This window comes from Watersipora subatra, chromosome 10, assembly GCF_963576615.1.
Source record: "Watersipora subatra chromosome 10, tzWatSuba1.1, whole genome shotgun sequence".
NCBI classification, from domain to species: Eukaryota; Metazoa; Bryozoa; class Gymnolaemata; order Cheilostomatida; family Watersiporidae; genus Watersipora; species Watersipora subatra.
Genome location: NC_088717.1, coordinates 40,984,978 through 41,010,632, shown reverse-complemented (window position 1 = coordinate 41,010,632; position 25,655 = coordinate 40,984,978). Strand labels below are relative to the sequence as shown.

Sequence of the window (25,655 nt, the reverse complement as noted above, 5' to 3'; positions counted from 1 at the left end):
TGGATGGCCAGCCTACAAGTCAGATTCAAACAGGGTAATCCATCATTACTGGGATGAACAAAGCCATTTTTCATGTGTTGAAGGACTTCTATTATATGACAACAGAATAGTGGTTCCTACGGTTCTACAACTGAAAGTACTAGAGCAGATTCCCCAGGCACATCAAGGCATTGTAAAATGCCAAGGACGTTTCAGGAGAGCTGTCTGGTGGCCTTCTATGATGATTCAAATCAAAAGCATGGTCCAACAGTGTGAACTATGCAAGAAGAACTCACCAACCCCTACTGAGCCACTCTGTCCTTCTACACTGTCTGACAGACCATGGCAAAGATTAGTGGCAGATTTATTCCCGTTCAAAGATAAACACTATCTATGGCTAGTAGACTTCTATAGCAGGTGGATTGAGGTTCGACAGCTCAGTTTGTTAGGAACCAAGATGGGTGTAGACGCCATGAAGTCCATCTTTAGTATTCATGGCATACCTGACCAGGCTCTCAGATAACGGACCTCAGTTGGCATCAAAAGAGTTTTAGGAATGTGCTGCTCCATATAAATTTACACACGTAACCAGTTTCCCATGCTATCCCAAAGCTAATGGAGGGGCAGAACGCGCGGTGGGCGCTGTTAAGAGGTTGTGGGAGAAGAGCAATGACTACCTTCTGAGCCTAATGGTATACCAGGCTACACCTGTAGAGAATGGTTATACACCATCTGAGCTATTTATGGGAAGGATGCTGCAAACTACATTGTTTAGTTTTTCAGGAGCTCTAATGCATAGACCTGATCACAGAGCAGATATTCAAGAAAAAGAATATCACATCAACTCTAGGACTAAGAAGAACTATCATGAACTACACAGAGCGTCCCAGTTGCCTCCTCTGGACCCAGGAGCAAAAGTGGTAGTGAGGAATATGGATCGGGAAGGTGTGGTCATGCAGTCAGCAGGCCCACGTTCACTGGTTGTCTAGACTGACAAAAGTACTGTCAGGAGGAACAGGAGTGCTCTGGCGAAGATCAAATACCTAGAGACGTCTGTGGTGGCCAGTAGTGCAGAGGGTACAGGCCAATGTCAGGTCAATCCAGCCAGCCGAGAGTCATCACAGACAGCACCAGATACTCTGTGCGCAGAGGGCACAGGTCAATGTCAGGCCACTCTGGTCAGCCAGGTGTCTGGTGCAAACGGGGCGGATAGGCCAGTAAGGGCCAGAAGATTACCAATGAAGCTGAAGGCCTATTATACCAACTTCTAGAGAGATACTTTACCCACAGACGATACTTAGAGGACTATTTCCAATATGGATAATCAACTAGTTCAACTTATAATCTAATTCTAATTTGACGAAACAATCAATTTTAAATTAGAACTCCACCTTAGAAGCGGAGATGTCGTATATATACATCTGCTACTGTGAGTGCGCACTAGTTTTAATATTTACACTTGTATGGGGACACGGCTGAGGAAGTTTCGCCAACATGGCGTTAGTACTTCATGAATACAGTTATCGTATAAAATCAAAAAAAACATCCAATACCGACTAAAGTACCAACCAATACAAAGTTATTTTGTAGGATTGCAATAAAATAATTAAAATGTAAAGAAGCTATTACAAGTGCCACAAATAAGTCTGTACTCCTTTTTGTTATAATAATAGTGGGCTCGCTAATATTCTAGAGCCGGTTTGCAGCTTCGCTGGGGGTCTCCGGTTTCGGAGCTGGCTTAGAGAACATGCTGAGTTATTCTGGTTCTTATATTATTCTGCTACTTATCAATTAATAAAGCTAATCATCATTACACAAACAACAGATATAACATGGTGTCAGGTGCCAGGACCTCACGCCTGAATGCCTAGGTATACCTGGCCTCTGTAACCTAGGCGCAAAGGCAGAAGAGCTAAGTTCATACACTTACTTACACAATTAGTACTTGCCTAAAGAGAGATATTAGAATTTCAATTCAGTTACGTAACAAATCCTATTGATATGGGGGATCCACCACCACCATTACGCATCAAGGTAGATACACCTAAGCCTCTGGATTTTGTCAATGCCAGCACACAGTGGACAGAATGGCTGCGAAGATTTAATCGTTTTAAGAACATCAGTGGACTAGCTGCACAAGATCAGTCAGTACAAATCGATACTTTCCTTTACATTCTAGGCTCGGAGAGCGAAGACATTTATGAGTAGCTGGTGATCGCAGGTGATAAAACTTTAGATAAGGTTATAGCAGCATTCGCTCTGTACTTTCAACCTCGTTCAAATGTACTGCATTATAGAACAGTTTTATAACCGTAAGCAAACAGTCAATGAGTCAGCAGAAGAATACATCCATGGCATTCATAATTTAGCCGGCAAATGTAATTTCACGGTGAACCTTGCAAAAGAAGACATGATCAAAGATAGGCTGCTTTCTGGAATGTTAGATACTACATTAAGTGCAGAATTATAGCTAGATGAAGCGGTCATCCTAGCAGCAGTCACTGCAAAGATGAGGTCTAAGGAGACCATAGAAAACCAAATGAAAGCAGAGGCTAAGGTTGAAGTTGTCAAATCTCAGATGAAAAATACTTCTACAGATAAGGCTAGAGGTGGTACTTCGTCAGAGAAGCCTAGAAACTTTACGTCAAATCAAGGTGGAGCTAGAGGAACAGGTAGCTCTACCCAAGGAAGAGTTTGCAAGTACTGCGGAGGATCTCATCCACCACGTTCTGGTCCTGCGTATGGAAAGACTTGCAATATATGCATGAAGCGCAATCACTTTGCTAAAGTCTGCCAACAACAATCCTCACGTGCTGTGGCTGAGGTGGCAGAGACAGTAGACAACACTTCTGAGCAGAAGGGTGAATTCCATCTACACACAGATGACGTCGTCGTTGACATTAATGCAGGGTTTTTAGCTGAAGCTTTTGTTATTGATGCTGTAGTAACTGAATGGTTAATGGATTTTCAAGTAAATGGTTTTAACCTCAGGGCCAAAGTAGACACTGGGGCTCAAACTAATGTCATATCGAGTTCTGAACTTCAGCGGGTTTCTCCACAGTCAACTATTCGACCTAGCCACACTAAACTCACAGCATACTCTGGCCATACAATCCCCATTGTAGGAGTAGCCGACATCACATTGAAGCATGCAAATGTTGACCACATGCTTTCTTTCCATGTACTTGGAAAAGAACTAAAAGCTCGGACACTTCTAGGGCTACCCTCAATTACAAAGCTGGGTCTCATTGACACTGTCTCAACCATCGGTAGTGACGGGACATCCATCAATCCAGTGGAAATCACAAGTACATATTAAGTGAGTTCAAAGATGGTTTTACTGGTTTTGGCAAACTAAGTACCACGCATCAGATAAGACTCAAACCCAATACAATACCTGCGGTTTGCCCACCAAGGTCAGTACCACATGCTCTTAGAGAAAAACTCAAAACCGAACTAGAACGTTTAGTCTCATTAGACATCATAGCTGAATGTCAGGAGCCAGGTGAGTGGTTAAACCCCATAGTCCCAGTACTCAAACCTAATGGCACACTAAGAATATGTTTAGATCCGCAGAGACTAAACGAAGCAACCATCAGAGAGCGCTATACTTTGCCCAAAATAAGTGACATTTATGCCCGGTTAGCTGGTTCCAGAGTATTTCCTACACTTGATGCACAATCCGGTTTTCATCAAATAGCAATTGATGATGAGTCTTCTAAACTAACAACTTTTCTGACCCCATTTGGTAGATTTCGTTACAAGAGATTACCGTTTGGCATTACGTCGACTCCAGAGTTTTTTCACAAAACCATATATGATATCGTGGGAGATCTCTCAGGTGTAGAAATTTACATAGACGATATTCTCATGCATGCCCCTACTCAAGCGGAGCACGACAGTAAGCTCCGTGAAGTTCTGACACAATTTAGAAAAGCTGGCTTGAAGTTGAACTCGAGCAAATGTCATTTCAGTCAAAATACCGTGAAATTTTTGGGTAACTTAATTTCTGAGAGGGGTATTGAACCGTCTCCTGACAAAGTGCAAGCCATAGTAGATGCGTTAAGACCTAAGAATAAAGCTGAGGTTCGATCCCTGTTAGGTCTTGCAACATACCTAGCCAAATTTTGTCCACGTCTATCGGAAGTTACTAAGCCGCTAAGGGAGTTACTCAAAGAAACAGTCGATTTTTGCTGAGAGGGGGCGCAGAAAAATTCTTTTAGTGAGCTCAAAAAGCTAGTAGTCAATGCACCGGTTTTAGCACTTTTTGACCCAAACAAAGAAGTAACAGTCAATGTAGATGCTAGTTCACATAGTCTAGGTGCAGTGTTGCTACAGGAAGGCAAACCAGTAGAGTATGCGACCCATTCGCTCACTCCTACCCAATGTTTATACGCGCAAGTTGAAAAAGGAGATGATGGCAATTCAGTTTGGTTTAACACACTTTCATCAGTACATATATGGCCGAGAGGTCACAGTAGAATCGGATCACCAACTTTTAGTTAGGATCAACAAAAAGCCACTGAATGAGCTTACGCCCAGGCTTCAGCGAATGAAAATGCGTGTGCAACATTACCAATACACTGTCAAACATATACCTGGGAAACAAATGTATCTGTCAGACTATTTGTCTAGATTTTACAAGGCCACAGCACCTGATAAAAAACTTGAGCCTAGATGATCCCATGCCACAAGTTTGTGCCATTGTTATACGTGGTAGTAAGGCTCTTGATGAGTATTATGAAGCCGCCAGCATTGATCATAGCTTGCAAATCGTTTCTCAGTACACCAAGAAAGGGTGGCCAAAGCAAAAGAAATCATGCCATCCCTTGGCTAAACCTTACTGGCAGTTCAGAGACACAATCAGTGAACATAATGGTTTGTTGTTCTACGGCGAGAGGTTAGTAATTCTTCATACAAAACAATCGGAAATTATAGAGCGTTTGCATGATAGTCACCAAGGAATAACTAAAACACAACAGCGTGCTCGTACAGCTGTTTTGGCCAGGCATGTGCCAGCGCATTGAGGATAGAGTTAGTTCGTGTGGCGTATGCAAACATCATGACAAAGCCCAACAACACAGTCCACTGATACCTAGTGAAATTCCTAGCTATCCGTGGCAAATCATCGGTAGCGATCTATTTCAAACCAAAGATCAACACTACCTGCTAAATGTAGATTACTATTCAAAATGGGTAAACGTTTCACCACTAGGGAATTTGACAAGCCAAGACATCATACAGGAATTCAGGAGGCAGTTCGCAGGTTTTGGTCAAGTTTCTAAAATAAGATCCGACAATGGCCCTCAATATGCATCTAGGGAATTCAAGGAATTTGCTGAACAGCTCAAAATCGAGCATGACACTTCCTCACCCAGTTTTCCGCGTTCTAATGGGCAGGCCGAACGGGCAATACAAACAGTAAAACAGTTAATGATCAAAGCCTCAGAAGATGGCAAGTGTTTTTGGCATTCGTTGCACATGCTTCGCAACACTCCCTTAGAAGGAAACTTCCTTTCCCCTGCACAGCTTTTACAAGGTCGCACCCTCTATGATGGTTTGCCAGCGCAATGTCACACTCTTTTCCCTAGAGCATACAATAGAGAGTTAGTTAAGTCCAAAATGATATCTAGACAAGAAAACATGAAAAGCAATCATGACGCCAAGTGCACAGGTAAAGAAAGGTCAGTTTTAGCGCTAGGAAAGCCTGTGAGATTCCAGTTGCTGAACGGTAAGTGGGAGCAAGCTGTAGTGGTCAGTCATGCAAGTCAGACCCGCTCATACTTAATCCGAAATTTGGCTACAGCGGCAGTTATCCGACGAAACAGGCAGCAGTTGAGAGAAGACGAAACTCAACCACATACTGCACCCGTAAGTAGGACTGTATCAAAACCAACTCCGCAGCAGTTTCCGAATACAGGACCCGAGACAGTTGTCAATCAGACCGGTAGCGAACAGTCAGAAAGACCACCCGTTGTGTCTTTACCAGGTACTCCAAAGCAAGCACTGGTCAGACCGGCTGAAACTTCCGGCACATTATCAAATCAAACTCAAAGTTCACTGTCTGCTACACCAACGACCCCTGTCACCCACACCAGAAGTGGCAGAACTGTTAGAAAGCCACTGAGGTTCAGAACTGAGTAGTCATTACTATGACCGTTTAGAAGGACGTGTGTACTGTAGTTTAGTAGCTTAGATCCGTAAAGGTAGTTAGTAATTAGGCTATAGATAGCTTTCTTCACTTTAGTATTTAGCCTTGTTTTTAACTTTTTATTTACTATTATACCCAAATACTCGTTGAGTGCCCTTTTTACACATAATACTGTACACTCCTCTACGCGGGCTGCTAGGGGACAATATTATCTTATTGTTACTGCGTTCAGAGAAAAGGAGATGTTATAATAATAGTGGGCTCGCTAATATTCTAGAGCCGATTTGCAGCTTCGCTGAGGGTCTCCGGTTTCGGAGCTGGCTTAGAGAACATGCCGAGTTATTCTGGTTCTTATGTTATTCTGCTACTTATCAATTAATAAAGCTAATCATTAGAGGTGGAACGAGACAGGTTTTTTAAGCTCGAGACGAGACTCGAGACACTGTCTTGTAAAAATTCGAGACTCGAGACACGAGACAGTAAAATAATGAGCATTTGGTGATGATTTCACTACACAAGTACTAGCTACTTGGTATATATAAAATTAATAAAACCATTTTTAAATTGAATTTTCACCTGGTGTAAACGATTTAAATGCAACATTTTAATAGTGATATGCATGTAGTTTTTGTAAACAAAAGTGACACAAACAGCTCTAAAATACCGAAGTTATATATTCTAAGAATTTTGAGCTTGATTGATCACAATTATTATAAACATATTGCGTTGTACATGTATATTTTTACCATCTCTTGAATAGTTCTTACTTTTTAATGTAATGAAGCCGATAGCCGTCGCTCTACAAAGAAATACCGCAACTAAAAGAACACACGATAACACTTTCATTCTTATCGTTTCATTAATGTTAAGTATTGTTTGTGTATTAACTGTAGTATGTGAATTATATTTAAACTGTACTCATGAAATTATATTAATTACTGTATACATGCACATGTATATTCTTATATTGAGCTAACAAAACGTCATTGTTAACCGAACACGGACTGTGGTCGACACGGCCTTTCGTTCGTTTCTCCGTGTCCGGGCAAGTTTTACCGGCGATTGGTAGTATATACGTACAAGAGGCCCGAATTTTATGAAGGACAGTTGGTGTTTAAACACGATACGATAAAATATAGACATTTTACCCGCAAGTCTTATTTATTAAATTGGATTATCCGAAGAGTAATTAGATACGACCTGGTATCTGTTTTAAGGTCACAGAACCGAACTAAAATATAACAGGGCCGTTGTCCGGACTACATAATTAAACTCAGTGGCCAACATAATCAATAGCAACAGGTAGTAACGGACCGGGTATAACTTTAAAGGCAGTTGCCCGCAATCCATTACAATATATGGAGTTGTTGCTACCGCAAGAAGCCATGTTTTAACAACCGTGCGCAGGCGCTTTAGTTCTATTTCCTGTCTCGAGTTTGGCAATAGTTAAGTCGAGACGAGACCGATACGAGACGAGACAGGTCGATACTCGAGACGTCTCGTGTCTCGTTCCACCTCTACTAATCATCATTACACAAACAACAGATGTAACACTTTTAACAAGCAGCACCATATTTCCGTTTTGCTTTAGCGTTTTGGTTTTAATTAATTACACGGTTAGGTCAAAGATGTCATTGATAGCCTACGATTACAACGAGAATATACGGTAGTTTGTTGCACGTTTGAGTAATCGTCGCGCTTAAAAATCTGCGTCTAGTATGAATCAGAGTTATGAAAGTAAAACAATTTGTGTTACTATATTTATGAAAGACTATAATAGCTTTATCGTCGTTCAGATAGAGGCAATCTCGATATGCAGCAGTGTCAGGACTGTGCATTTTTTCATTGTTGCAAGCATCAATGGGTTTCTGAATGTGCATTACGTATTGAATTTACCACTTTGTCCACATTCGTAAACATTCCGGTATATACTAACACATGATGACACAACTTCGCATAGGGACTGTTCCTTCAAGATTCTGCGAACCTGGTTTATTGCCGCTCACGTGAGTAAACCTAGGTTCACAAATCGATATCGGGGAAAATATAGTTGCTTCGTTCTTCATTGTAGAAATTGATCTGCCCCTATGGTGCACGAATCTGACCTAGATCGCGTTCAAAACAAACCTCACGCCCAATACAAGAAAGCCTACAGCAAGCGAAGAGAAGCAAGGACGTGAAGCAGGCTCAGTCGACTTGGTAGCATAATTTATCCGCTTATTGTGGGGAACTTTAGAGGAAGGGTATGTAATCAAAAAAACCTTTCACATCGGATTTAGTTATAACTTTTTTCATTAAACCAAACAAGCTGTGACTTTCTTTCAAGCTGCTGGACTGATGATTATCTTTCTTTTGCGTATTGATGCGGATGATACATTGTCAAGTATGGATGTGTGAACTGACTTAGCAAGCGCTATATTAATAATCTAATCTAAAATTTTCCCACTACACCCTTCTAGAAAGAAGGAAAGGCGTGGAACCTTTATCACAAAAATTCTTTACTAAAAACCTCTCAGGTCTCGAGTTGTTCTCGGCGAAAAAGAATTAAAAAACGCATTTGTCCGGATTGTTGGCACAAACAGACCTGCTTTCTGTCGAGTGTTGTGGTGCTTGATAGTATTTTTAAAATCGGGCACCGTAAAGTTTCTTTCCACTGCTGTTAAATAAAATGCACACCTAATATCTTTTCGCCGTTTAGCTAAACTCTCGATCCCTGTATTTGCTCCTATTTCTGTAAAACTGACTTGTCCCTTTAGTTTAAAAATGAACCTTAAAGCGGTGTTCTGTATTTTCTCAAATCTTTTGATATCTTTTTTCATAAACGGTTTCCATACCGTGCAACCGTACTCTAAAAGTGGCCTCACCAAAGAAAAATAAGCAATCTGCCGAGTTTTGTGTCAGCATGCTTTAAAACTCTCCTTAGCGTATGTAATGTTCTATTAGCTTTGCTTATTTTTTTTGCATAGTGAATTTCCCATTTCAGGTTATTTTGCAACTCAATGCCAAGATATGGATGTGAATCAACATTGTCTAAACGTTGGTCACATAAAAAATAACTTGCTTTTGAATTCGACTCTCCAACTGAAAGAACAGCACATTTAGAAACATTAAAAGTCAATTGCCACTCATTAGAATACTTTTGGAGTACCCTAAGGTCTTGTTGCAATACCGCTTAGATTCAGTTTTATTATTCATCAACTACTTGCTGTAGGTAATTGATTCAGTTTTATTATTCATCAACTACTTGCTGTAGGTAATTGCTCAGAAGTTAGTAGTTCGGTTTTGTCTGTAGTTGTCCTAAAGATGCCATAGGGAGCACAGTGATTTTTTCTCCTTCGCTGCAAGGTGTGCTTTTGATTAAGATTATTTTAGTAAAGTTATGGCTACTCTATTCTTGCTTCTAGACTTTCAGTTCTTACTAGAATTTTTACATTTATTTACTAGCACATTGTGACTTATAGGCTATGTTTAAAAACGCTTACAATTTGTCACCCGTTCGCAGTGTTCTGACTTCATAACGCTAAAGACACCTAACACGGCTGCTCGAATAACTATTGTTTGGACACATAATTTCTTGGTTGTCCAGTATTCATCATAATTTTAGTATTTTTGCCGACTGTCTACAGGGAATGAATATGGCCATGGTTTTGTGTTGCGAACAGAGATTGTGTTGGGATAGTTTACAGCGCTTTTTGGTCAAACATTGAAATGAATCATGGCGTATGTTTTTGTCATTAGGTAGGAAGCATTTTTTACCACAAAACATTATTGGCTGCTTTGCTCAGTTAAATTAGGTCACTGAGTCAGTGCTCAGTCAGACACCTCTGTCTAAGCATCCATAATTACTGCTTACACACTTTAAACTATTTTATCTAAACATATTATTCATTTTAAAATGTAGCAATTGCTTACTACAGCAGTAGCCTATCATCTGGACTGATATTTCTATACAATTTATGTAAGTACAGTGCACCCTCGAGATACGATGTTAATTCGTTCCAGGGTTGGCATCGTATAGTGAAAAAATCGTATATCGGGGTATAGAGACCATTGTAATTCTACAATGCAAACACCCCCTGGTGAAAATCGTCAATTTTTTATATAAAGATGTGTACATATTGACAATTAGCAACAAAATAGTATGTTAACTTTAGTAATTATAGTTACCTACAGTAACTGTATTGTATTTTGTGTATTTTAATGGTTATGATCTGCAATAAAACGCAAAATTATAATGTGTGTACCAAATGTAGTACGTACACTAAGGAGTTCTTGCCTTCAAAAGGTACGCATAACATAAACTTTGAATTCAATTCAAGTAAGTTTAGCTTGCTAAACCTACACTTAAAACTAAGTTTTAGTATGTATTTTGAGCTATTTTACTTAATTTCAACTTTTTATCACGAAATTTTATCCTTCAGCAGCTCCTATCTTCACTTTCATTATAAATTTTAGCCTATCTGGTTGAAACCTTTTTCAACCTAAATCAATAAGGCCGAGCGATGCAGTTATAGAAAGCGGCCTCTCGCATACTTGACCATTTAATGGCTACCGAAAAGAAAAAGAAAATTATATTTTCTATACTGGACGTACATACCTTTGGAGTAACGTGGCTTTAGCTGGTACATGTAGCGGGTAAAGCAGAGAGGAGGCAAAAACGTATCAATGCTAATTATGGTGATGTAAACTTGAAAATAAATTTAAAACGTAATGAATTGGAATTTTTTAGAAGGCTAAAAGAAGTCCATTCCTGTCCGGTGCAATGCAGAAAAATGCTATCTAGCCTTGTAAAAGGATCCAGTGATCCAGGATGTGGTACAGTAGTTTGTCTTGTATAAAATGTGCACAAGAATCAATGTAACCACACGTAAAAAGTTTGTACGTATTTATACCCTAGAGGAAAGGGCTTTAATAAGTTTCAGAAAGTAATGTGAATGCGTCAACTATTTTGAGTAGCTAGTTATATGAGTTACAAACATACGATGAATTGTATTCACGTAGGAGACAACAAGCCCACCTGCAAAGACATGGTTAAACAAAAAAATAAAACAAAATCAAAAGGAAACAAATAAAATGTGAAAAACATGCCACACAAGAGGTAAATAATATGTATTATAATTATATGCATTGTTTTAATGTACCAGTCCACATCAGCAAATTAAACACTTGAAATATCTCTGCTAATGTGGGGTTTTCTGTATATTGTACTTCCTCGCCTTTACTAAATGGTTGCTCCTTTTGAATGCTGATCGCGTGCATGACCTAGCTCCTTCAAATCTTCAGTCGGAAGCTCTTTCTTGTGCTTGCTTGAATGGAGTCCTTGTTTTAATAATAATTGCAAATGCTGATTGGTTGCGATCATATTCCTTGACAATGTTAATAATACGGGTGCTTTCTTATTTACGACATCCAACTTTGTTGACATAGAAATCAATTTTCCTTCATTTTGTTACGTTTGTATCGGTCTCAGATTCCATAGATAACGAATTAAATGTAGATAGTTGTAGTTATATACGTATGCTGACTTAAAAGTTTATAGTAAAAGCTATAATAACGCTACAAATGAATATTTGCTCTTGCTTGTGTATTTTACACGAAATTTTTCACGCGGACATAAGAGAAGTCGATCATCGTGTCTCTTCTAAACATTCTAAGAATGTTTCGGCAAACCATATTCCGGTGTCTTTTTTATTTCGACGTGTGTTATGAGCACATCGACGGCCAAATTTTAACTCGGGCGAAACTTTTCTCAAATTCGTATGGTGAAATAAAATTCGTATAGCGAGGTGAAGATATCACAATGTTTGACTTCGTAAGGTGAAAAAATCGTATATCAGGGTAATCGTATCTCGAGGGTGCACTGTACATAAAATAATGCTTGTTTTATTCTTGTGTTTTAATTGTTTTGTGAAGAATGCATTTTATCATGCATGTAGTATTTTAAATTAGTATCTGTATTTTAAAGTTTGCTTTTGTTCTTAGGTTCTGCTACAGAACCTATATTATATATGTGCAATGTAGCACCTGTTTATCTATGTGTTTCTTGGCTCTAAGGAAGTAAAATCTTGTGTGAGTTTGTAACAAGTATTACTGTCATATTATTATTTTTGCATTCTTTGTCAAATCATATTTTCATGGTAATTTTTAAACCACTATTATGCAATTATGTACTGTTAGTCATGCAATATTGTATTATTCAATGTTTATTTCTTGTACTTTATAGTACGACTGCTTATGAGTAACAATACAGCAAAACATATTATGTATACTACTCATCAAGTGGTCAGTTAGCAAGTGCTTTCCTGGGAGCGAATCCAGTACAGAGATGTCCACCTGACACATATTTCAAAAACTTTGCCAATGGAAGTAAAATTGCTATTAGTGGCTTCACTTGCTACTAGGTGTCAAACCTTCTATGAAGTTATTTTTCAGTCAGCAATTTAAAAAATAGATCCGATTTCGTTATCTTTTACAATGTGCATAGAATTATAGAACATAGGAAAGTCATGGTCATTTACAGTATATACCTCTCCAATGTTATCCAACGCAATATGTTAAATTGTCATCGAAACATGAAGCAAAATAGTTTTAGGAACAATTTAAAACTGTGCAACAGATAAGAATAGATACAATATTGCCTTTTATATTGGTACATTGTATTTATTATTGTCAGGTTTTATATTGATATTTTGTATTAATTATGTTCAGATTTTTTTAAGTGTGTTTGAAGTTAGTGGTTTGTGGATGGCTGAAGAATGGCGTCATTTGAGAATGAAATTTTAGAATTATAAAAGAAGACATCTACAATAGTGCGGTTCAATCAGCAGTGTTTGTTAGTTAATGTTTTTTGTCCATTTTTTCTCAATTTTCTATTATTAGAAGGCGCTTTGAAACTCGTATGAAACCACGATCCTTGCAAAAAGGGCAGCAGCATGCATCAAACATGTCGAGCTTGTTAATGTTTGCTTGACATGTAGCTAGTTGTTGCGCTATTATTATATTATCTTGCTTACTATTTTCTCACTAGCAAATATTTATTTGTTGAACATCATTTGATGGGAACGAATGACACAACAATGTTGTATCTCTTAAATTGGCTCTAGTAAACCTTTATATAAAATATCTAGACTGAAGAATGATTTTTCGTGATTGTATGGATAAACCCGTTTGCCACCCAAAAGCACCTTTAAATTTACAAAAAATCTTTCCACAAAAGTTTAAAATTGTTGATTATAGATCTATGTACTTTCACCCAGTCATACTGTTTGCAGCTGTTCGTAAGTGTAGATGATATGTTTGTTAGGTATATATACGTGCTGGTCACTCTCTGTTCCATATGTTACAGGATAAAATATGGCTGCCCCTGTAACAGCTCAGCCTCAAGGCCAAGGTAGGTCTAATTAATCTAAATTGTTTATAGGGCATAAGCATGGCTAGACCAGTTGTGCGCTTATGTTAGTTTATGCTGGCAAATAGTGATTATATATATACAGATCATAAGTTCGCTCTTGCCAAATGGTGAGTGGTGCTAGTGGTGTACAGTGGTGCTATTGTATGACAGCTAGCTGAAGTTCTTCATTCATAGCGTATTTTATTATTATAAAGGAAATGCATTTTAAATCACTTAGAACAAGATGATAAATTTATCTTTCATTAAAAATTTATGATAAATTCATCTTTCATTAAAAATTCATGATAAATTTATTTATTTTTTTTATGTTTATGGCACGTAGTACGATGTTATATAAATATACATTTTTCTATATCAGTCTAGTAACAGAAAGCTGGCTTTCTTGTGGTGCTGTGTTACCTGTTGTGGAAAATATATGTTTACATTATTATATTTAAGGTTATGTCAATAGTGCAGCCCCTAGTAGCATTAAGGAGATGCACTACCTGCATTGCGTACCTGCATGAAGTAGTTTGTTTGCTCAGCCATATCCGACTCCACACGTCTTTCATGTGCAGCTGGCTCGAGTCTTTATGAAGTCTGTTCAGCTTACAAGTCTGTAGTTGACAGCCTGCTCTGATTCTTTAGTGCAGTGGATGTCAGCCCCGCAGGCGCCACCTAACTGTCCTCCTGGTCTAGAGTATCTTGCTCTCGTTGATCAACTGCTTGTCCATCAGAAGACGGAGCTTCTTGAAGGTTCGACACAAACTAAAACTAAGAATTCTTTTTAATTTTCTATTTTCTGATCTTTGTTTTATGTAACGTTATATATGGTGGCGGGTGTTCACTCAGGATTTTTGCTGTAAAAAATTACAGTTTTTATCATAGAGCTCCAATCACAGTTTTTTGATATCTGCCGAGAACTGCATGATAAGCAATGCATCTAAACTTTTCAAAGTATACACGCCATGTTCAATACTTGTTTATAGTTTCAAAAAGCAGGTGTCAATGGAAAACGCTATCATTTTTGCAGTTTGTCTAATAGACAGACCCTCTGTTCTCTAACTGGATATCTCAAACAAGGTGGCAGTGTAAAAGCTCAAGTTATAGAGCCATAAACACGGTTGTTTGGTATTTAGTGTAACCTTTGAATAGCAATATGTAACCAAACTGTACAGCTATTTTTGGCGTAATTACACAGGTTCGGCGTCTGCTATATTATGCGGTGACTTCTGAGTGAAAAGGTGAAATTTATAAACAATATATTTCAGCATAGATTACGACGAATGAGATGTCAGTAAAATTATTTAGACAGGTAAATGATTCAAGGAGTAGCTGCCAAGCAAGACTAATATTGGAATGATGTTTTTTTCTTGGTTTCTCTAAAGTATAGAATAGAATTTACTCCAATGATTGACTACACATCCAGAGTCAATTGCCAACCCCAACTAAGGTTTCTTGCCCCAACATTGACCTACATACTACCAAATGTTATAGTCTCCAAGAACTTCTTCTCTGTTTTGTATGTCGACCATTGAACGTTTGTTTGTAGCTCTTCTTTTCTTATAAAGCTGTTGGCCTTTTTCAATGAAGAGAAGAACACTGCCGACATTTTTCACAATATCTTTCATCAAAATTCCCGGGAACCTTGTATCAAAACATGACTGTTTCGGTTTAACAATAGGTGGTCTAAATGTCATATATGCAGAAATAGATTGTTTATAAATTTCACCGAGGGAAAAAGTCTAGCCGCTTCGTTTTATGTTAGCTAAATGATAACCCAATATCCTAAATGTGTTGTGGCAAAATTTCAGGTAGAGCTGTTTACCCTATAATCCGTGATATTTTTGTAAAGGTACTGAGGTTACCCCTGATAACCACATTCCTTCAGGGTGAACAATATAGGTGAACCATTTAATGGCTTTCTGTAATGAGCGAGTTAATACACCAGTACTGCAGGTAATTACGCTTAGTATTAAAGCAAATGCATTAAATAAAACTATATAGAAAGTTAATATATGTGTAGAAACCAAAGTAATACAATAATAATCAATAGAAATATTACTGGTAATCTATCCTAGTGACACTTATATGGACGTGTAGGCTCAGCAATGGAAAGGTTTGAAGGTAGAAGGTGAGGTTTACTCTCATTAGGTGGAGTTTAAGGTGACAGCTTATATAATTTCAATGCTTCCAGAAGCTTTGATGTCGTCTGCTCACAAACTGGATGCACAGCTTCGTTAAGCAATCGTAACAAGCAACACCAATATGGATCAACGTGAAACCTACAGCTAGATGTAAATTTATCTTCTTTAAATATGTTTTCTCAAGTTTTAAAATAATCGATAGAACAAACTACTGCAATAAACACTTAGCTCTTCAAGCTGCTGTTTGGTATACCGCTGTTGGTAGGTCTAATAGTAGTAACGATGTGCGTGTCATAGACCCAATCTTTGATTTCATGAACTCATACCATGTTAGCCAATGGTTGATGATAAAAGTCGCATGGAACTCGGTCTAGGAGTTTACCTAACCGACGATGTTCATCACTGCATTGCAATTGAAGTTTAGGCTTTCTCTGTGTCCAACTATTTTCATCCAATCTCTTTTCTCTGTTCCAAATAAGTTTGATTTTATTGATAAGTTTCAAGTTTTATTAGAATATTCTCGTTATTGTTTACAGCTTTCATTGGCTATGAGACTAACAACAAGTATGAGATAAAGAACAGTCTGGGCCAGAGAGTTTATTTCGCTGCAGAAGGTAAGATAGTAATGTTGAATAGCAGTGAAATAAGAGGCTTTGCGAAATATTAGTGCTATTGTCAACCTTACAATTGTAGCACATTTGAGGTGTTATATACAAACGCAATCATCTGCCTCTTGACTTATATTTAGCATCAATTTTATTAAGGCCAATGGAATATGATAATTTGGTAATTTTGTTTGTTATGAAAAAAATCTATTTAGACCGACGTTACATTATTATAGATTGACCAAGTTTTTATTATGTTGAACTACCTTCTTTTTGTATGTTCTGATTTTTTTAAACATGTTTAAAACATGACTAATACATATTGACAAGTTAGTCATGGTTAACTAACTTGTCAATACGAAATTGACAAGTTAGTCATGGTTAACTAACTTGTCAATACGTATTGACAAGTTAGTCATGGTTAACTAACTTGTCAATACGAAATTGACAAGTTAGTTAATCATGACATAGTGGTAGGCGAAAATGTCAAGCATAACTAATACACATGCATGGTCTAGTATTCACTGCTAGCATCACATCATCTCCTTCAGCTTTTACAATCCATAATGTGATTAGAGTCGGGTAGGCTTAGATCGTTTGTGAGAACAATATGAAACTCCTATCGCATTTGACTATTATACGCTTTTTAATCTGTCTTTCGGAAATCTCTCTTGTAACGCCATTGTCAATGAGATTTAGGAATTTCATATAGAAATGATTTATAGAAAAGTCGCCATGGTTGGACCTCAAAGGATCAAAATTGGCACTAAAAGGAATGTTTGTCTGGCGCTTGAGTCTTATCTCTGGCAGTCGTATTTTTCATGTGCCAGCCATGCTGCTACTTTCAAGCACAATAAACCTTGTCATTGCTTCTACAGCTAATTTGATAGCCCGCTGCATGAGTTTGCTTAGAATGGCACCTAGTTGTTTTGAGTTGCTACGCGACATGACATTATGTGTTGGTAAATCATGCCAAACAAAGAAAGCTTGTATTGAATTTCGCAAGCCTTAGTAAATAAACAGATCTCAGCTGTCTGTTACTACGTGTTTGCCATGCACTAAATTACACATAAGCAGTGAGGGAAACATGGGGCCATATTATGCTATTGAATAGCGAAGTATCATTTTACGATTTACATTGCCTGGGTTCATAACTGTATTCACTCATAGTGCAATTTCATTGCACTATGACTGAATATATCGCTGTGCCCCAACGATGCTGTCAGTCTGCGGTGCGCATAGTCAACGATTAATCATCGAGAGAACAACCCTAACGTATCGAGGTGAACCGACCTTCACCAGCGCAAACAATGTCTCTGTGGTTTTGACTGGACATGCATGTATGTGAGCCTAGCTACAAGAAAACCTTGACAACTGGAGGCATGCCTAGTTGCAGAGGGCAATTAAGGTTGGATGTCATCCAACCTTAAATTCCATTCTTACTACCTCTAGTGGCCTTTGTGGGAAATAAACTCCAACCTGTTGTTTCCAGGTCAGGTTTTCTAGACCAACAGGCCACGGCTTAAGCGAAAGCAACTGTGTTATAGATACAAACTGGTACACTAAAACATAAGTATGTGCCTAGAATCTATAGATCTGCTAAAGTATAACTATGAATTACAGATACAAACTGCTGCTCTAGGAATATATGCGGTCCGAGCAGAGCATTTGAAATCAAGATCCTTGATAATAATAATCGTGAGGTCGTGAGGCTCACAAGACCTTTAAGATGCAGCACTTGCTGGTGTCCATGTTGTCTACAGGTGACCCATTCCTCAGCCATTCCTAACATAACACGCATCTTACATTATATAATTTGTGTCCACCTAGTCTCATACTGCTTAGGTAATCACGGTAGGTAATACTATTCACCTAGTCTCACACTGCGTAGGTAATAGCAGTAGGTAATACTATCGTTATCTCATCAACACCGTCTTGAATCATTAGCACACTTTGGGCGTCACTCACAAATGCGTGTGTGGGAGTGTCTTATCTGACGCGAGTCACTTTCACTTTTTATAGAAGTTTGTTTAATGCACGCCTAATCTCTGCATTTATGCATCCCTATTTCTTCACTTCCTCTGGCTTTTATCTCATTCTTGGTTTCTTATTGGTGTTCTACTCGCCTTGTGGAGTCCTTCGTTGAGGTTTCGCTCATCATTCCAAGTCTTCCGGAAGATAATATGACAAATTAAGAGGATTCCGGTGTGTCAGCCGATTCTGTTAGCCATAAATTGCTTTTCTAGCTTATGATTTCTCCTTCAGATAGTGGGTGCTGCACAAGACTCTTTTGTGGCCCAAACAGGTCATTTGAAATCAAGATTTTGGACAATAATCAACGAGAAGTGATGCATCTTAGCAGGCCTTTCAGGTGTAGCACCTGTTGGTGCCCCTGCTGCTTGCAGGTAAACTGGGACCAGTTGCTGGATGAAAGCTCGCAGCCATCTATGTTGGTGGTGGTTATCACGCATGCGAAATACATCAATTGGTTTTCGGGTAATGTGCATGTCTTTCTATTCCAAGCTGGGATGAGAGATCTACTTGAAGGTGTTAACCAGATCGGTTTCAGATCTGTAATGTTTCACATTTTGATGCTGCGTGTGGTAGCGGTGCAAGCTGTCCTGAAATAGTTGCTCTGCCTGCTTGTCTTGTTGGTTAGTCTTGCTTTGATAACAGCTAGCTCTTGATAGTAACTAGATGTATCTCTCTTTGTCTCTCACTGTCTAATGCTTTACAACTAATTACATCTAATGCTTGTAGTTTATGGTGATGGTTTTTAGGGTTTGAGAGATTGCTCTGCTCATGTATTATATGTTGAGCACCAGTATAGCTTGTACGGTCTTTGTTTATGGAGAAACACTGTAAGATGTGATTCGAGTTCCTATTAAGTAAGGTAGTTTGCTTGTTGATATCTACTATCAAATTACTTGTTCTTGCAATCTTCTTTGTCTCATTTCTTTCCATCTTACTGTTATATTTATTAGATTTATCTCGTTTTCCTTCTATTTATTGATATATTTATGCATTTATCCCCAAATTCTGTATATGGAAGAGTAACGGTTAAATCATTTCTTTTGTTTTTTAAACTGGTCTGGAGTGTTGCACGTTTACACTGCTCTAATTCAGTTTTCGTAAGGTTAAAGATCATGCTATTCCAGCTTGTTATTTAACTGATCTGAAGGATTAACAGTAACAATTTTAGAAGCCATACTGACAGAATTTTGTTATCATTGCAAATATTTAGATTTTATTAATTTATAAATATACATTTACAGAGGGTTGAGGTGCAGGCACCTCCTGGTGAAACTATAGGGTATGTTAAGCAAGCTTGGAGTGTGTGTACACCCAAGTTTTACATACAGAATGCAGCAGGCGAGGACATACTCAGAATCGATGGGCCCTGCTTTACATGCAGCATGTGTGGGGATGTAGAGTTTGATGTAAGTTGTTTGTAAAGTACTTCTCTAGAACCAAGATTTGTAATGGCGATAGCTTACAGTCATACCTCAACATACGATTGCCCCGTCATACGTGTGTCTCGACATACGAGTGTCTCGACATACGAGAAACTTGAGATAGGCTATAAGCTGACTTTTGAGCAAGTTTTTTCCTGGAGAAACGATTAATCTTTGAAATACAAGCATTCGAGTCGGCTCTCGATGGCCACTACTCTTACTACATGGTTTCGTATGCGAGAGCCCGCTTTCCATAACAGCTCAGTCTATCTCCTCAATCAGTTTGAAATAAGTTTTTAAAAGGTTGGCTAGAAGTTATAGTGAATGCGAGGAAAAACCGCCTGACTAGAAACAGATACTAAAAAGTATTACAGTAAATCAAAGTAAGTTCAGTAAAAGATCAAAACTTTGCTTCAAGTGTGTGTTTAGAAAGATAAATATATTCAAGTAAAATCAAGTTTCTTATGTAGGGTTAACAAAGTTTAGTGTATGTGAGAGAAATGCACTGAAATCATTACATTTCTCACACATACACACAATATCAGACTCAGTGTACTGAAATCATTACATTTCTCACACATACACACTATCAGACTCAGTGTACTGAAATCATCACAATTCTTACGTATACACTTTCTATCAGACTCCGTGTACTGAAATCATTACAATTCTTACATATACACACTCTATTAGACTCCGTGTACTGAAATCATTACAATTCTCACATATACACACTCTATTAGACTCCTTGTACTGAAATCATTACAATTCTTACATATACACACTATTAGACTCAGTGTACTGAAATCATTACAATTCTTCTGCTACCTCTTCATCACTTCATTGAAAGAGTGACAAACTCTTCACTATATCCGATTTATGTTGTTTTCATTGAGTTCAACAGTCTTACAGCCGAGGAATGAGACTAAATTAAAAAGGTAGTTGTGCTATTTTAAGTGCTTTCATGTCATTTGTACATATAACCTTTCCTTAAACAATAAGTTTGTCATCAGTACTCTAGTGTCCCCTTATTTTTAACCTTTACGCCTTGCCGTTAAGTTTCTCTCTCAGACAGCCGTTATCAATGGCTGTCAAATCGAATGTAAGAATTCCATACAGTTGTGTACATAGTGATGTTACATTTTATTGCAGATCATAACAACTAAATGGGTATTTGTTACTTTGTGAGTGTAGTCGGTGAATTGGTCCAATTAAAAACAAGTGTTTTTATTGTAATATCCTGTTTTAGCGGTTTTTCAAAGGGTGAGAATGGATCAATTTTTACTTAGTTATTTTCTATAGAAAAAATTGATACGAGAGAATTGATATGCGAGCTCGGTCCTGGAACTCATTTGGCTCGTATATCGAGGTATGACTGTTTACATGGTGACTGCTCAGTTGAAAATCTTGTCATACCATTTAAAATTGTATGTATACGTTTATCGGTTCAACTAAAAGAAGATGGCCAATGATTTTAGATCAGCAGCAAGAATGGTGATACGCAAGTTGGTAGAATCTCTAAGCAATGGACTGGACTTGTTAAAGAGGTTTTCACTGATGCTGATAACTTTGGAGTTGTTTTTCCTATGGATCTTGATGTGAAAGCAAAGGCAACTACTCTGGCCGCCACATTTCTGATTGTGAGTTCATTTTGGTTTGAACTAGTAGTTATTCTTCAACGTCTGATATACTTTGTGATTAGCAACCCAAAAATAATTTGTATATCTCTACCTTCCAGCAAGAAATGCTAAATATGTGCATTCATTGTTTCTGTGTTAAATGATACAACCTCTGCGACATTCTCTGATGGATGGGGATGCCCAGGTACTTGTGGATTTTATTCTTGGGAAAAAATATTTTGTTGTTCAAGATCCTATGATGGGAAATTTGACATACAATATGTCTGAAGATCTGAAACCACCTAGCACCTGTCCTGCCTATCACTATCACTTTTCCTACCTATCACTATCACTTGTCCTACCTATCACGTGTCTTACCTATCACAATCACTTGTCCTACCTATGACTAGCACTTGTCCTACCTATCACTAGCACTTGTCCTACCTATCACTAGCACTTGTCCTACCTATCACTATCACTTGTCCTACCTATCACTATCACTTGTCCTACCTATCACTATCACTACCTATCACTAGCACTTGTCCAGACAAAAACCAGCAAAATATACAAAATGTTATCACCACGAAACAATTTAGCTTATTTTGTTCAAAGTAACTATAATTTAACTTGTATTGCATTTCCTCACTTCTATGATCATATATTTACTACCACACATTCATCTGTTAGCCATTCCTGACTTCCTCCTTTAGTAAATGCTACTAATTACAGTATACCTCCAATATACAGTATACCTCCTATAACGTACATTTCGCATGACTTAAAGAATGTATGTAAAGATTTTGCCTTCAATTACATAAGAAATTTTATAAAGGTTAAAGCGTCAAGTCGATGCAAGCTCTCAAATTCTACTTGAATTATGATAGTCCCATAGTTGGGCTTAAAAATATTGTTTTCTTTCTTGCTGCATTTAGGAAAGCAAACAGTTAACATGAGTATCTGTAATATATATATATATATATATACTAGTACCCTCGCAGTCTATCGTGCCGTGGGAGATCATCGAATGTGCCCAGGCCCGTATTCTTTGGGGCGGCTGGCCGGCTGAGCCTTCCCAACCTTTTGGGACTTTTTGGCGGCTAAGTACAGTCAAACTCAGATAACTCGCCCTCGGATAAGATGTAAAATTTTATCTCGAACATATCGTTAACTCGAATGGATTTGTTTGGTCTGTCCGGTAATGATAAATTGATTTAGATAACTCGACCTCAACATCATTAACTCGAACAGTTATTTGCCCAACGGCTACGGTGTACGGTTTTTATCGATGTAGAATGTCACTTTATTCCAAGCCATAGAGATAAACATCAACTTTTAGTAGTTCTTAGGCGTCGTTATTATCATCATCGGCAAAATATTCTTGTTAACGACTTTTATAAAGGTTTGCAAAAGGTCAACTTTTACCAAACTTCCGCTTGGCAATGGCCCATCGAAAGCGTGAAAACCTTCAGGTGAACTTAAAATAAAATCGGCAAAATTGATCTTTGTTAAAACGCTCAAAAGAAAAAGACGTCTTTTTTCTGAGCGTTTTAACTGCTATTTTAAGTTTTGCCTATTTTAATCTGAAAACGTCCTAGCAGTCACATCACCTAAAACAAACAAATCTCAAATACCTATAGAAAAATGTTTATACTTTCTGATAAAAATTTTTAAAACTTCACATGAGAGGCCCAGTTGAGGCCCTACATGAGAGAAACCTGTTGGGGGGCTTACACCGCCCCTTCAAACCCCCAGGTATTCATAACTAGTCGTCTAACATTTGCCGCCCCAACTTGCAACCAGGGAATACAGGCCTGGGTATGCTGATAAAGCAAAGAGAATAAGTAGCTGCATAGTTAATCAGGAATACCTAAAGGTGGTCAATTAGTGCAGGTGTTAAAGTGTCAGTCTACCAAACTAAAGGTGGTCAATTAGTGCAGGTGTTAAAGTGTCAGTCTACCAAACTAAAGGTGGTCAATTAGTGCAGGTGTTAGTGTCAGTCTACCAATCTGAAGGTGGTCAATTAGTGCAGGTGTTAGTGTCAGTCTACCAAACTAAAGGTGGTCAATTAGTGCAGGTGTTAGTGTCAGTCTACCAATCTGAAGGTCGTCAATTAGTGCAGGTGTTAGTGTCAGTCTACCAAACTAAAGGTCGTCAATTAGTGCAGGTGTTAGTGTCAGTCTACCAAACTAAAGGTGGTCAATTAGTGCAGGTATTAGTGTCAGTCTACCAAACTGAATGCCACGAACTTGAGTCTCTCTAAAATCAAACCTTCATCTTAACCTCTAACCCTGGCTTCGGAACAATGGACAGACGGACATTGTTCTTACGATAAGAAGCACATAATTTTGTTTTACTTTATTTTAGAAATATACATTTTTTTCAGTATAAATCTTTCTGTCTGACAAAAGGGAAAAAATTGATTTGAATTGACATTGAAGTTGTGCACTCCCCCTACCTTTTTGTAAAATTGCCGTAATCATGAACCCTAAACCGAGTGAAAGCGGTAAGAAAAAAGGGAAAGTTGTCAAAACAAACCAATAATACCATAAATAATACACAGACATCAAGTTAAAAAGTTAAGTTTACTTTTTCATGTTTGAAGGGCTAAAGAAGTGGGTTTATGATGATCTTGGAATAGATTAGAAAATATACATGTATTTTACTGTTCATATAACATAAAATCCTTATAACGTAAACGTTCTTAGAGCATCTACTGTAGTTTAAATTCTGTTTATTATTTTAAATATGTGTTTTGTAGCTGTTAAGGATTCACATGAATGTTTTTGTTAAGAACAGAACAAATTAATTTGCAGTCAGTTATTTCATGCTTAGTGTCTTACCTTAGCTTCTTTTGCTGCGGCATTTTTTCATCAATTCTTTGATTTTGTTACCAGGACTTCATGTTCTTTGAGAAGAAGCAGAATAAAGAGGGAGATGCGCCTACCATGATGGGGTAATTTTTGTCATGATTACGCCAAACGGGTTCGTTGCAAGTTGTTGCAAGCTAACAGAATCTTTTTATACTTCTGTCGTCTGTTTCTTTTGAGGATAGGTTTTATTCAAAGTTCAGGTCATATTTTGATATTTTATATTGTATTTGTATCACTTTTCTCACTAGGACTACTTTATGCGCTAGTAAATATTTCTGTTTAACTTGATTGTACACGTATATCCTTACTGTTTTTATATGAAGTTAACTTTTGAATAAAGCCAATATTTCATTATGGCTGTATGACAAGCCATCTGATACCAACCATGAGACTGCTTGCTAAGCCAAAAAAAGGCATTAAGTAATGGTGGCTCACATCATCGTATTCACACTCACAAACTATACCAGATTTCCATCAGTAATTATTGTCAGTAATCATTAAGTTTCAAGGCACAAAAAACAAATTTACTTTCTAAAAATGATCACACTATGTTGAGTATGAATAATCTTGGAGTTGTCTTCTCTCTACTTATTTCAATGCCCTGTTATTTGCATGCAAATTTATAGATTAGAAGATAACCTGCTAACAGATCTAATGACAAAATTTTGAGCATTCACCAAAAACATTTGTCATGTGGCAAAGGTTGATCACTGTAGCCTGCGAAAATAACTATGTGGCAACTTTTGGACGCCAGTTTGTAATAATGCATCGAAACTTACCAACTGTAAGAGGGCTCCCCAGATCAATTCATGCCTACCATCTGGTACTCCTTTCATTGCTCAAATGTGAAATGATCTAGACAAGAACAGACAACTTGTAAATATTTTATAGTTTGAGACAGTTTTACTATTTCACCAAAGAACGTTCATGGAGAAACTTGGGCATCTGTATTAGAGCATTTTATGTGCAGCCATGGAAGGGGTGAAATCTTTGATCTTGTTGTGTACTCTTGCTTTGAGATCAAGAAACTCTCAAGGTATTTACATGTACTAAAGAATCTTCATCAATACTTAGTAAAATACTGCTAGGAAGTAATGACTTCCTTGAGTATTATTAAAGTTGGCCAGTTGCAACTTTGTTAATTATTTAAATTTTACTTCTTCCTTTGTTTTGCTTCCTTTTTAAATAACTGGCTGTAATAGGGATGAACTTGCAGAACATACGGGATAAAATTCAATTTGTTTGTAGCGGAAAGAGTACTGACTTGCAACCAATAAGTCTCATCTAGAACCTGTAAGCCATTTCATTGCGATGAATATCAAATAATCTCAGCTATTATTCGGCTCGGGTTTGCTTTGTGTTCTTGTGCTTGGCTGGTTGTACAGTGCGCTTTGCAGTTCTGTCTGCGATGCCATTTCTGTTGCAGGCCACAGGAAATG

The 25,655-nt window shown here is 37.8% G+C and overlaps 1 protein-coding gene across 2 annotated transcripts; it reads left to right on the top strand.

Moving 5' to 3' along the window:
• The first annotated feature begins 8,215 nt into the window (after positions 1–8,215).
• On the top strand, positions 8,216–24,567 carry LOC137406440 (phospholipid scramblase 1-like). 2 transcript variants are annotated; one of them, XM_068093026.1, is made up of 8 exons: positions 8,216–8,373; positions 13,476–13,520; positions 14,169–14,276; positions 16,204–16,281; positions 17,896–18,035; positions 19,548–19,712; positions 21,206–21,367; positions 24,241–24,567. In XM_068093026.1, the coding sequence occupies exons 2-8, from the start codon at positions 13,484–13,486 to the stop codon at positions 24,301–24,303; spliced, it is 753 nt and encodes a 250-aa protein (XP_067949127.1). In that variant the 5' UTR covers positions 8,216–8,373; positions 13,476–13,483; the 3' UTR covers positions 24,304–24,567. The 2 variants fall into 2 exon arrangements, with proteins under 2 accessions (XP_067949127.1, XP_067949126.1); XM_068093025.1 differs by lacking the exon at positions 17,896–18,035 and adding an exon at positions 18,538–18,677 and having other exon boundaries at positions 8,217–8,373.
• Positions 24,568–25,655: the final 1,088 nt, after the last annotated feature.